This window comes from Sylvia atricapilla, chromosome 7, assembly GCF_009819655.1.
Source record: "Sylvia atricapilla isolate bSylAtr1 chromosome 7, bSylAtr1.pri, whole genome shotgun sequence".
Taxonomy (NCBI): domain Eukaryota; kingdom Metazoa; phylum Chordata; class Aves; order Passeriformes; family Sylviidae; genus Sylvia; species Sylvia atricapilla.
In genome coordinates, this window is record NC_089146.1 from 13,846,868 (window position 1) to 13,860,115 (window position 13,248).

At 36.8% G+C, this 13,248-nt stretch overlaps 1 protein-coding gene across 24 annotated transcripts in view; it reads right to left on the bottom strand.

Moving 5' to 3' along the window:
- The window catches only part of ABI2 (abl interactor 2), a 66,036-nt gene that overhangs the window by 24,627 nt on the left and 28,161 nt on the right, over window positions 1–13,248 (bottom strand). For 10 of the 24 annotated variants that reach the window (XM_066322683.1, XM_066322675.1, XM_066322670.1 and 7 more), the window contains exon 3: window positions 6,096–6,272. The exons of 5 other annotated variants lie outside the window; for them this stretch is intronic. In XM_066322683.1, the coding sequence (XP_066178780.1) occupies window positions 6,096–6,272 (177 nt within the window). Of the gene's footprint in view, window positions 1–2,379; window positions 2,398–6,095; window positions 6,273–13,248 lie in introns of all 24 variants that reach the window. 9 more of the 24 variants (XM_066322669.1, XM_066322682.1, XM_066322674.1 and 6 more) reach the window with 1 other exon arrangement.

Sequence of the window (13,248 nt, forward strand, 5' to 3'; positions counted from 1 at the left end):
CCTCCCTTCTCAAGCCTTGCTTCATCTTGTTAATGCTACAGAGATGATGAATAGATTTTTGGCCCATCATCTGCTACCACAAAGTAAATTTCTTTCCAGGCTGTGCTCAGCCACTCAAATACATACTGTGCATGTCTCATCAAACCATTTGCTTGTCAGCTCATTAACCAGTTTATATGGAAGTGAAATGTATAAATTTCAGCCCTGTTTTGGCAAATGACCACAAGTAGAAGCGTCAGCAAGTGAGCTTACTTGTTTTTACCACATCCACCCATGTAAAGTAATTGAAGAACCAAATCTGGTGAATACAAAAGCCTTAAACAATGTCATTTTCAATTGATTTCCCTCTGCCTTGTAACTGAAATTTTCTTCAAAATCTGTTTAAAATTTAAGTTGCTCAGACATAAATCCAATGCTACAGTCAGTCAATTTGATATTATAGCTGTTAGGTAAGGCTAAGGGGTTTTTGCAGTCACAAAAAAAAATGCAGGATAAACACTTCATATCCAATCACTTTTAAGTGAAGTAAAATAACCATTCACACAGAACTGGGGTTACTAACTGCTCTTCAGTCTTCTTTCAGCCTCATGCACAGTGACTACAGTGAGACAAAGAATAACTCAGGTCTACTGAGAGATGCTGCACTGTTTTTTGCCTTTTTTGCTTTCTCTTTTAAACCCTCATGTTTTGCCAATGAGAAGTTGACTGACATGTTTGATTCCTCAAATCAAATTTCTAATTGGGTTCACTCTAGTAAATAAAGAAATGGTGTTATAACAAAAAAATGTTTTTATTCCAAACCTATAAAAAGTGTTTATTCCGAAAAGCTCTAGAAACTTATTGCCACTGCAGATAATGCACAGATATGTTAGTTCACATATAATCTATAATTACACAATTTTAAAACTTTTCTTAGAATAGTCATTACTTGTCTATAAACTGCAACCACAGAGAGCAAGAAGAAAATTGAGTTCGCAAATTGTTTTTTAAGAACACTGAGAAAACCATCATCCAACATTAAGTGCATACAGAATAAGACATATTCAACATCTGAAGTATCCATTTTATGTAAACAGTAAAAAATCAGGGAGGAGACCTATCTTTCCATTCTCAAATTAGAAGCATGTAAACACTAAGTGAGTTGAAATACTGTACACCTCACACACCTTTGTAAAAATAAATTTCAAATTACATGTGAGAATTCACTCATAAATTAGAAGTTTTCCAATGTTAGAGATGCTACATACACTTAAATACCTGACTAAAAGTACCATCTGTCCGATTTCAAGAGGGACATCATGGAGATATCTACAGAAATACCTGGTTTTACAGGCAATCTCAGGAATCTGCAGGATTTTCTTTTAGCTTTCTCCAAGCACAGAAAATATTTTAAAGTATTTCACATCAACTTGGAACCTCCTTTAATTAATATACCCATTCTACATATTGGCATTCTATGTTCTAAAATACAGTTCTCTCATTACAATGGTGGCACCTGCAATTAAAAACTTCCAGTCTCTATTTCCCCAAACCAGCTGGACTTCAGGAGGAGGAGAAGATCATCATACTCAATAAAGGCTATCACCTATCTATTAATTAATGTACTATGAACTCCACCATAATATCATGTAACTCAGTTTAACTGCTTGTCTAATTGATTTGATGCTTTTTATTGCTGCTCCTGCAGCCACTAAGACTACTAACATTTAAAGAATTTGACATACTTCAGCCTGAGTTCTTTGATGCACTATTCATTTAATATTCAACTAAATAAATCCCATTATCTTGTTGTCTAACAATTATTAAGTATTTTACACAATTAGAAAATTTCTGGAAGTTTCCATAGATGAGTGCCTCTGAGTATTTAAGCACTACTATCAGTTTCTGAAAAAATTAAGAATACTGCAACTTTAAAAAATAATATACAGATTTGAATTTGTTATATGTCTTTGGAGCCCATTATCTGAGCAGTCTCACACTGAAACATGAATCCCAATCAAACCGTAACTTACACCGTATATAGGATAAAAAGAATATTACACAGGGGGAGGCTCATACTCAGCTGCTATCTAGTCCGTGTGTGCTTTTGTCTACACAAGGCTAGCACAACATCCCTCCCTCATAAATGACCTGCTACATATGCTGAGGGCAGCTAATATTTTACCACCAAGCTTTTAAAATTAACTGTGTTAACTTCCTTTCATATACACATCAATTTACATCACAAAATGCTTATCCACAATGAGTTACTCAACAGAAGTTCTGCGACACAGAAGGGAGAGTGGGTGTTTTAAACAATCAGTGGCACTGATGTCAATCATCTCCCCGTGTGTAATAATCTCAGAAGAGGAATGGAAATCCAGCCCTGGGGTTTCTTACCTTAAATCTAAGCAACCACTTAATGCATAAATGGAGCAAATAAAAGAGGTAAGGAAAAAAAGCATTGAAAGGTTAGTTGGAACTTCAGGATATGAAGAGAAAGGAAAAAGAAAGAAAAAAGTTAAGCATTCAGCATTAACAAAATAATGTATCAGTAGATCATAGAGAGAGTGGTTAAAGCAGAATGTCATGAACAAAAGACCTTCAAGCTGAAACTTTTAATATACATTGACCACAAAGCCTTTAAATTATTACTTTAAAGTTAACATTCAAATGCTCATACACTGTTTACTCAAGTTCTTACAGTGCTAACAAAAAGGCAGCTTCTTTCAAAATGTATCATGAGATCTAGATGAATTAATTTCAGAGATTAATTTATTTGAGCTGTCAAAAGACTAGCCTTATCAATGAGTCTGGGCTCATTTAAATTGTTTACATGCATTAGTACATTTACAAGTAGCTGAAATGGAAGCTTCTAACATATTAAGCTGATGTATGCTCTTTTCTAGAGAATGCTGTTAGTCAAGTTGATGTCATGAGATCTCTCTTGAATAAAGATCAAGAGCAAATGATTACGTCTTGCAAGAAGTACAGCACTCTTTATGGACACTACCACATATCCACACTTCCTAAAGTATAAAGTAAGACATTAACCAACAGCAAAATCTTACTTTAAAGCCTAAGTGCTAGCTTTTTGACACTAAGTTCTGCATCTTACTGGCACAATATTGTCTATCTTTCTCCATAATAATTTCTTTTTAAATTACTTGTCTTTCCCTTTGAATAATCTGGTTTTAGTTCAATTAATTTAAATGTATCATTAAATTTGTTAACTTTCTGCAGCATTGAACAGTAAATATTCAGGTAAATATTTAAATAATCAAGTAAATAACTATTTAAATATTTGGATAAGTAGCAGAGCATCCAGAGTGACTGATTTGTTCCATCAGTTTAGAAGAGACCCTGCTCTACTAAAAAGAAACATAATCTGATTTACTAGAAAATCTCCTGTCTTTGACTTTAAAGTTCTGTGATCAATTAACCAATATGATCTCTGCCTCGTACAGCTACACTGGGAAACCAGATCCCCCTGTACTGGCCACAGTGGTCAGCGACACTGCAAGGTCCATCTGCAGACCTCAGCAGCACTGCCTGATAACTACAATGCTTTAATACACACCTCTCCAAAGGGAGCACTTATTTTTTTCCCATTCTCTCGACTAAAGAACTCTTTGGTGGCAACAATAGGTTGGAAGATTTTGTAACTTGGGAAACACTTGAAAAAAATTGAAAGCAAGTCTCTTTCACACAAAAGATTCTTTAGATTTTTGCAGCATTGTAGCTGCAGGGAGAAAAGATGAAGAGGGACTGCTGGAATGATAGAGAGGCACTTGATTTCTCTCACACGTATTTAGAAACCATTCTGTAGAGCAACCCTTCTGAACATCATTTCCACTATGCTTCAAATTTCTGAATGGAAGGAATAAGATGCTTAAAGGCCTCTATCACTTCTCTCAGCATGGCATACTGAATTTCTCCGCCAAGAATCCTCCCTTTTATTCCAGTATTATTCTGTCCAGCTTGTCATCTTTCTCAGGGGTTGCAATGAATGTCTGCTGTATCAGCATTCTGCCTGTCCTGAAAATAGGTAATTCTGGGTCCAAGTACTGGAGCAGAAGCCCTTCAGCAGAAAAAGGACAAAGAATGCAGACTGAGGAATCCTGATGCTAACTGGAACTTTAATGCTGTTTGTTCAACAACTCCTTCTGAATGCCCACTTGAATGGAAAAGCATCACAGCTCAAACAATAAAGAGCTATATATAGGCAAATTTAAAGTTTCCATCTATTTAAATTTTTTTTCTCTGTTCTACAGCCAGAGCTCTAATAAACTAATTTGTAGTTACTCAAGCAGAATAAAAACAGGTTCATAAGCCCAAGTGGCCACCTCTTCCCCCATCTGCAAAAGCTGTTCCTTCTTCTGTCCTAAAACCCAGGATTAACCTGATTGGAATACATTTACAGTCTTAAGGATAGCGTGACTTCAAGTTCTCTGATATTGTTTCACAAGTGCACAATAGTTCTTCGTTTTCTAGATAAGCATAGTGCATGGTAAATATAATTTAAGTCTATCACAAGTATAACAAATAACACACTTGAGTCATCATCCATTTGAAGAACTCCATTCTTTCAGAAGAACATAATTCATTACATCTTAGTATGACTCTGCTACATTGAGGTAAGTGGGATACCAATTATAATGATTTAGAGCCAATGCTAAATAACATTGTGCTGCAGAGCAATTAAAAACTATTCTTTAATGAGTTCTAAAATGATCTCCCTAAAACAAAAAGTGATTATTAAAATATTAGCAACAGCAATCCTACAGGTTAATACACTCTATCCGTATCCAGAAGGAGATGTGCTGAACTGCATAAATTTTAAAAATTGGGAGCAGATTTTAACACACAACTGGTAATACTTTCCTGGTCAAAACTGTAGTTATTAAAGTTGAGTAGGCTTTTTTGTTTGTCCTTTTTAAAATCTTCAGAGATTGATTCTTTGGGTAAGAAATGGAGGGAAGGAAACTTTCCATTAACAAACAAGATGTTGAAAAGACCTTAAGTAAAACTGCTTGGGAAAGATATTTAAATCAAACTGCTCAGAATTTGAATTTTAAAAGTTAGATTAAACAACCTATTGCCATTTAAATGGCCATCCAAGCAGACAAATCAAATAGGACAATAGAGATAACCTAATCCAGTTACAAGTCAAGCAAAAGAAATTCTGGTATACGTTTACTGGAAGAAGCATCTTACCTTACTGCTACTTAGCAGGTTTACAGATCTGTTAGTCTGCCTTGTAAAAATAACATCATTTTGTGTTATTTACCTTTCATTTCCTGGAACTTTAATACTGTCAGTGTTCTCATTTCCGTACTTGTTTTCCTGGCAGCACAAGTTAACAATGAACTCACACCTGCTAAGACTCTGTTTATATTCAGGATGTGCTTTTAAAAAGGCATATCTAACCTCACACATGATATTACTGCTCCTGCACAGTTAACAGGCACCAGTTGTGTCTCAGTCTGATCTCTGCCCTGAAATTCCTCCTTTTCTCCTAATCTTGAAAGGGAAAACCAGCTGGCTTTAACCTTGGCAGTAATATTCCCATCCCAAAACCTCCTATGGCAAAAAAGTTGTGGAGGGCTCCCTTTAACAAAGGACATCACTGGGTTTGTGCATAACTGACCCTGGCAGAAAGGAGAAAAGGGAGCCCAGAACACTTCTCATGCAAACCCTTCCTTTGCATGAGAATCAAAGTAAACCCGTGGCAATTACAGCTGGATCACACTCTGTGGTGCTAATTCAGGCAGAAAAGTGACGGTCATTGGCCCTTCAGTCCCCACGTATATCCCTGGCAACTGACCCAAACAATAACAGCACCATCACACAAGTTGATATTCAGAATCAGTTTAAAAGGTGAAACTCATAGTCCCAATCAGAAATCAGATTCAGTGAGTTTGCAACATTTAGAAACACTGGGGCAAGAGAAGGGGAATGCACAACTGGAAATCAGACAGGACTCCTCTCATGTTTATAGACACATTGTCCAGGCAAGGAGAAACTGGTATATTACCATGAAAAGCATCAGGTTATTTTGAAAATATACAAAGACAATGAATTTGCAGTTTGGCTGTTTTAACAATATCACCTACCTTCACTCCATGTCCAATATCATCTAGAATTGTATAATCAATAGGTTTCCTGATGTAGCGAACTGGTCGCTCCAAGTTAGCTGGTGCAATGATTTTGTGAGTTCTTGAGGTGTTTTTGTTTGTAGTCAAGATACCAATTTCTCTTCTAGCAACTTTCTCTTTGTGAATGTCCACCGTCTACAAAAGACGCAGTGTATTTACTAACAGTGGTATGCATTGGAATACAGAGTCAGTATTAAAAAAAAATTCAATCAGTTCTAATGTTTCAAAGATCTCTACACTGTACTAAACATAACACTACATATACTCGATTACGTCATCTTTCTTCAACCTACTGCTGAATTTGACACTCTAAAGCCACATAATAGCTGGGGGTTCTTTGGGGTTTTGTTACCCCCATTTTTTTAGTTTCACAAAATTCCTCCTCCTTTCCATTCTTAGTAGTTTGCACCGATCTACTGACACAGTTTCATAAGATTCCTTCACTTTTTTATGTTATAACTGCTCTCTAAGCTTGTCTTTGACATAGGCTCCAGCTAGATGAAGTGTAAGGACGCCTTCCCAAACCTTAATTTTAAGACCTGAAAAACAAACCACAAGCAGGTTTTCTTACACTGTAAAAGTTTGTTAAATTAGGACTGGTAATCCTAATTTAGAATAGAATTTCACTTAGACAAATCAAAAAAGTATTTTGGTTATTACAACTCACTCATCACAAAGCAATTATTAGATTTTAGAACGTGTTCCATACTGATTTATCCACAATAAAGCCAGAGGTTCAGCCCATTGCCTTCCCTTTGGATGCCTAGGGCCAACACTGGAAATCCCTCCCTTTATATACTAAAATCAGTACTACAGGAGAATCTGTGGTGTAAGACAAAGTCCTGCTGAAAATTCATTGCCTAAAAATACATACATGAATCTTGTCAGGTAACAAGAGTAAGAAAATCCTGCCAAAAAGTCCACTTATCTATTCCAGGAAAACAAAATCTCTTAAATCATGGGCCATGGAGTTCCTTGCCTTATTTAAACCAAAAATAATTGCTTGTTCGCAAAACAGCTTTCAATATAGGAAATTTGCTAAACTGTGAACAAAAGTTTTAGCTACAGGATAAAAAAACCAGAAGTAAAACCAGCCAGAACTACTACCATGAGGATTTCTAAACACTCACAGATTTCTTGTTACCACTTCAGTGATCATGAATGGCGCCACAAACATTTTTCACAGGTTTGAACCAGGCTTTGTAGTAACTGGGGAACAGGTACAAATGAGAACTCATTTTCATAACACATTTTTTTTATTAATTAGAATTTTATTTTTAGAAATTTATTTTTCTGTGTGCAGGCAGTGGGGTTGGCTACACTAATTTCTACCCTGCTGTTTGTGCTACTGATAGCAAAACAAACTAATGGAACCTCTGCTACCTTCAACAGCCATCACATCCTTTAAACTTACAAATAAAAATTTAGAAACCCCAACCTATTACTAAGAACTTGTACCAAACTACTGCTCCAACCTATTTCAAAGAAGTTGTTTCTTCGTATTATTTCCACAAATACCTGGGGCATTATATGGGAGCTTACAGTACTATCATCAAGATTGGCTAGTATTTCCCAGCAACATATTTTCAAGATTTTGTAACTTTGCTAAAATTAGGCACTGACTACAGCTTTGTCATGTACATTCTACCACTAATAGTTCCACCTGCCTAGAATTCTAAGGTTTCCACTATAGGTGCTTAGATATTTCTTAAAATAAAGCTACAGAAAAGTAGATTTTAAGGTCAAAATGCATTGGCAAATCTCTCTTTGGAAAGCTTGAGTTTGTTGAGCAGTGATTTGAAACTTAATAGGGGTAGTTAAACTATCTGGAACACCTGCACAAAAACCCACCCAGATGTGGCCAACATATAAATTCTGCAGAAACTCACAATTCACACTAGTGTAACAGAAACACATCTATTTCAGCAACTACTTAACAACTAAACTACTCTCCAATGAATTTGCCAATGTCCCTTCTGAAGCTCCCCAAGGTCTATACACCAACCCTCAACACAGCAGTGCAGATCAGATCTTCACAGCTCTTACAGTGCTATATTTATGGTACAAGCAGAAGTGCAAACGAAGCACACCAACATTCCCCAGGCCAAAGTACCATTCTCCATCACGGTAAGATGTAAGATTTCATTTTCCACCTCAGACTTTTATCCCTCTTCTGTGCTAGACCTTGGCTTTTGCAGCATAGGGAATAGGAGCACACATTCTGGAGAAGATGGTCTACAGACCCCTCATCTCACCAGTCAGAGGACATATACTGTCTTAAGAAGCTGAAGATACGTGATGGCAACAACTTGGGAGGTCAGTTTCATGTTTGATACTACCGATGAATCCAATCTCTACTGCAGACTTTATCTGTGCTCTAGACATGTCACTGGAGAACTGCAGACACATGACTTGTATGCTCTTTGTCTCACAGGCCCCTGATACCATTTGCTAGGAAGTTAAAAAATTTCAGCTGCAAGAGCAGCTGCACTTCAGCATGTACCAGAACATCAAAATCTTATGGGTCTAAATCTGGTTCTTCACAACCAGTTTCATGCCTTGGGTATTGCACTCAGAGCCTTAATTTCAATCCACAAATCAAAAAGGAATTTATTAGTGCAGGGTTGGCAAGATAATTTCTCACTTTCTATTTCAAGTGCTAGAACTCTGCAACTTCGAAAACGTTCTTTCAGTAGTTTCTTATGTAATTACCAACTAATACAATGCAAATACAGCTATTTAATGCTCATGTTACTGTAGCAATGGTATCCTGGCACTGTGCAAAGCTGTTTCCATGAATGAAGAGTGGGTTTTCAATAGGAGCCACAAGTACAACCAGCTTCCTTAAGAACTACGGTGATCATGAGGCACGACTACAGCAACAAACAATGAAGTGCACAAAACCTAATTAGAACCTGAAGCTCATCTGGTGGGATTTCTCTTGCATTAAGATGCAGGACATCCCCTTGAATAGCTATGGAATGACTAAAAACATACAAACTGCACCTAATTCTGGTCAACACACCCAAAATGGTATTGAAAAGCATTATGCTGGCAGTTTTCCAAACATTTCATTTCCTTGTTTAGTAGACTATGGAAGTTATGAGATCCTAATACACCCATAAAATAGCACAGAAGAATACTGCAGTATTCCATTAGTAGAGGAGGCAACAAAGATTAACCTGCTACTGAAGAAAATGAAAACATTTATCCTCAACACACAGGTACTTATTACCTCCAGTACTAACATAAATAAATCCCTTATGAAGGCAGGAGACTGCACCAAAATGTTTACTCATCAGTTTAGAAAGTTCTAATGAGAAGTTTTTGGAGTTAGAGCTGGACTAACAAAACACCTGCTTTGAAAACTCTGCTAGGAAAAGAAGATGGGATACACTGTGCCCTTCTACAACTGTTTTCTAGCAAGAAATTCTGGACGCCTGACAGCATTATTATGCTTTTAAAAATTTGTTTCACATAGCTCCGTTCAGTTGGCAAAAGCTTTTAACTGACAGTTTGTTAGAGATCAGGCTCATTACTATCATCTTTTCTTATGCTTTCCAAGAGAGAGCATAAGGGGAAAAATAAGTATGAACAATTGCATTTTTTTCTATTTTCTGGTCATTTTGAAACATTAGGTTTTCATATTGAATTCAACAAAGCCAGTCTCAAGCTCTGCAAATATTAAAGCAAAAAAACCTCATGAAGTAATTTCTGGAAAAGTTAATACTACTTACAAGTTCACTTGAAAGTCACTGAACTCATGAGTTGTGAGAAATATTCTCTTCCCACCAGTAAACAAAATTTCTTGAAGTATTAAGTTAGCATTTAACTAACTTAAGTTAGTTTTGGCTGGGACAGAACTAATTTTCTTCACCGTATAGGCTGATACTTTGGATTTGTGCTGTAAACAGAGCTGGTAACTCCAGGATGTCTTAGTCCCTGCTGAGTGCAGAGTCAAGGCCTTTTGTGCTCCCCATCCCACCCAGCCCTGGGTACCGTGGGCTGCAGAATTTGGGCAGAGACAAGCCGGGACAGGGCCCTGCTGACCCCGGGGACGATGTCCCCAAGGGCCTCAGGGGCAGCAGCCAGGCTGGGGGAGCCGGGCTGGGCACAGCCGCCTGGGGACTGCCTGGGCAGGGCTCAGCTGCTGCTGGGCAATGCCTCCATTGCAGCCTTTCTTCTCGGGCTTGATTTCTCTCTCAAATATTGATTTTCTATAGTATTATTGTCACCATCATCATTAAACTGTACGTATCTCAACCCACAAGTTTCCTCACCGTTACCCTTCTGATTTTCTACCCACAGCCTGGTAAGAGGAGTGAGTGAGCAGCCACGTGGTGCTTAGCTGCCAGCTGGGGTTAAACCACAACAGCATATTGAAAGACAGAATTACAGTGAAATTTCAGGGATACGAGTCTCCAGAAGCCTTCATTTCTTCCTCTTCTCAAATCATTCTAATTTAAATTTATAAATTAACTGCCAGTCTGGGCTTTTAAAATTCAGTTTCAAAAATCTTAGAAGAAAATGTTGCTTAAATATAGCATTGCTGGACTTTTATTAATCTTACTAATTTGATGCAATTCAAACTAATTGCAAATTACCTTGAAAACGGGATGATCACTTTAAAATTAGTAACTGCCTAATTTTGACGTGTTAGAAATGTGACATTAATTGTCTCAAGTTGCATGTAATTTATACACAAAAAAAGAGATCATAATGCAATAAAAATGCTGAAAAGCTACTTGTTCCATAAACAGCTAACGTGCACTGTGCAAAATTGACCTTGCATCACCATTTTTAAAAGTGTTTCGCTATTCTTGTGCCTTGCAAGAGTAAGACAACTGAGAAAGGTCACAAACCTTCATTGACTTTTCAGTGGCAAGTCCAAGAGAACTTCCCTGCAGAGACTGAGCAGCTCACAGATGTTGCTGCAGCCCAGCCAAGCAGCACCTGCTCCCTGCAGAGACTCCAAGCCTGCAGTCTATTCCACGCCTGTTCTCACAGCCAAGAGCATGGCAGTCACTTCTGTAAGGGGAGGATGCTGCAGACCTCCCCGCAACACAGTGCCACTCAAGAAAACTCATCACTACCACTCATCTTTGTGATAATGTCCTTGTTTATATAATTAGCAGCAGAGTTTTAAAAATTACCTTGCTAAATAAGATATTCTGTAACTAAACCTCAAAAAACATTTCTCAACATACAAATATTAAAACCTGAAAATCTGCCAGATTAATTTAAAGTATTTAGACATTAGTAACGTTTCACAGTGGCTGCTAACTTGAAAGCTGCAATTTTTTTAACAAGTATAAATATTTATACATATGATCTGTATTTAAGATTTAAATTCTCAGCCAAATATGAAACACTGTGTATCATCTAGCTCTGGACAAGGTTCAAGAAGGCAAGTAAGAATAGATTCACCAGCTTTCAGACCAAACTAAAGTAATTCTAATTTTTAAATCAATAGGATTTAATCACTTGCATAAAAATAGTTTCAATAGTAACAATTTCCTTATTCACAAACTATATATAATTTGAAAAAGCACAAATTATTATCAGCTTCCTTTTCAGCTCTTTGATTAGGTTGGCATTTAGAAGGAAACACAGAAAGGGATATAAATTGGGATTCTACCAATGAACAGAGAACCAGAGCATTTTATCTTACAAAGTTAATCACACTTCTCCCAGTCTGAGCTACTTGTACAAAACAAGCACTTGGGGAAAAGATTTCCTACCAAGCGTCAAATGATTCTGCTCCCTTCTTTGGAGAATATATGGAATCCTAGACCAGAATTAAAAGCAGGATTCCATTCAGATATCCCAATTTGCATATAATGCTTTCTAAACTTAAATAACAAGACCTACTGACCAAAGCATCAATGCAAAAATTATTTTACCATGTTAATTACCAACCTGTTTCCTGTTCTATGTTACTGACTTCATTTCAAGTCAGGCTGACTGAAATCCTAATTTGGCAGTGAGGTACTACAGCACAATTCATTTTCAGGACTGTTGGAAAAAGCTCACTAAACTTTACAGCCAACATAAACACCAAGGAAACCTTCTGCAGATTAGGCTAATTTCAGGAGAAGTATAAACAAATTTCTTGAAAATAAATTACTTATTTACAGAGAAACTGTGTAAATTAATTTTTTGAAGAAAAATAAACATGACAATTAAGACAGATAACAAACTAATCTACAATACTGGTATTATGGGAAGAAGCCATTTCCAAACACATTAACTCAATTTAATAAAGTTCCTCGGGTCGATACACTTTATGTATGTAATATCCAAATCTTAATTACTGTCTGCTCTGATATTATTTCTTCCATAAAGATTTGGGGAGCATCCTAAATACAGATATTGCAGACTCAAAAACCCCAAAACAAAGCACACAAAAAATCCCCCCAAACAAACTACATTTTCAATTTTACAGCAGTATTTAAAAAAAAGACCACAGATTTTTTTTTGGTTGTTCAAGCTGAACCTATGAAATTTTGCAGATACATCTTCATTACGTCTTGGGGTACTGCTAATTTAGTGCTCTGTTTTAAATAACTAGCTGTTTTGTATAAAGGTCAAAGACAATCTAACCTAGCTCTCAATCTGCATAAATGTCACCTTCTCAGGAGGAAAAAATTTAAAATGCTATGGCCCTTTCCACAAAAGCTACTTTACAGAAGCTGTGTGACAAAATGAATTTTCTTCATCCTTGAAATGCAAAATATTCTGTCTTTTGCATCAGGCTCTCAAACAGCTGGAACACATGTGAGCTGGGACTAGCCTGTGAGGAAGCACATACACACACAGCATACAGATACAGCACACAGGCATATACAGGGTAATTCGTAACATTTTCTGGCAAAAAAATTAATTTACTTGTCCATGTAATCATTAACATGGAGCATTTAGCAGAAGAAATCAAACTTCCAGCTTATTTATAAAACAGATCCATGAGACAACTGAGGTAACCTAAAAGCACAGCACTATCAAAAGAGAAAATCCACCCCACCTCTTTCTTTGTACTTGCCCTGGGATTCCTCTGACCCAATCAGAGGCAATTCAGCCCACTAAGCCAGCATAAAATTATTCACTTCTTTTG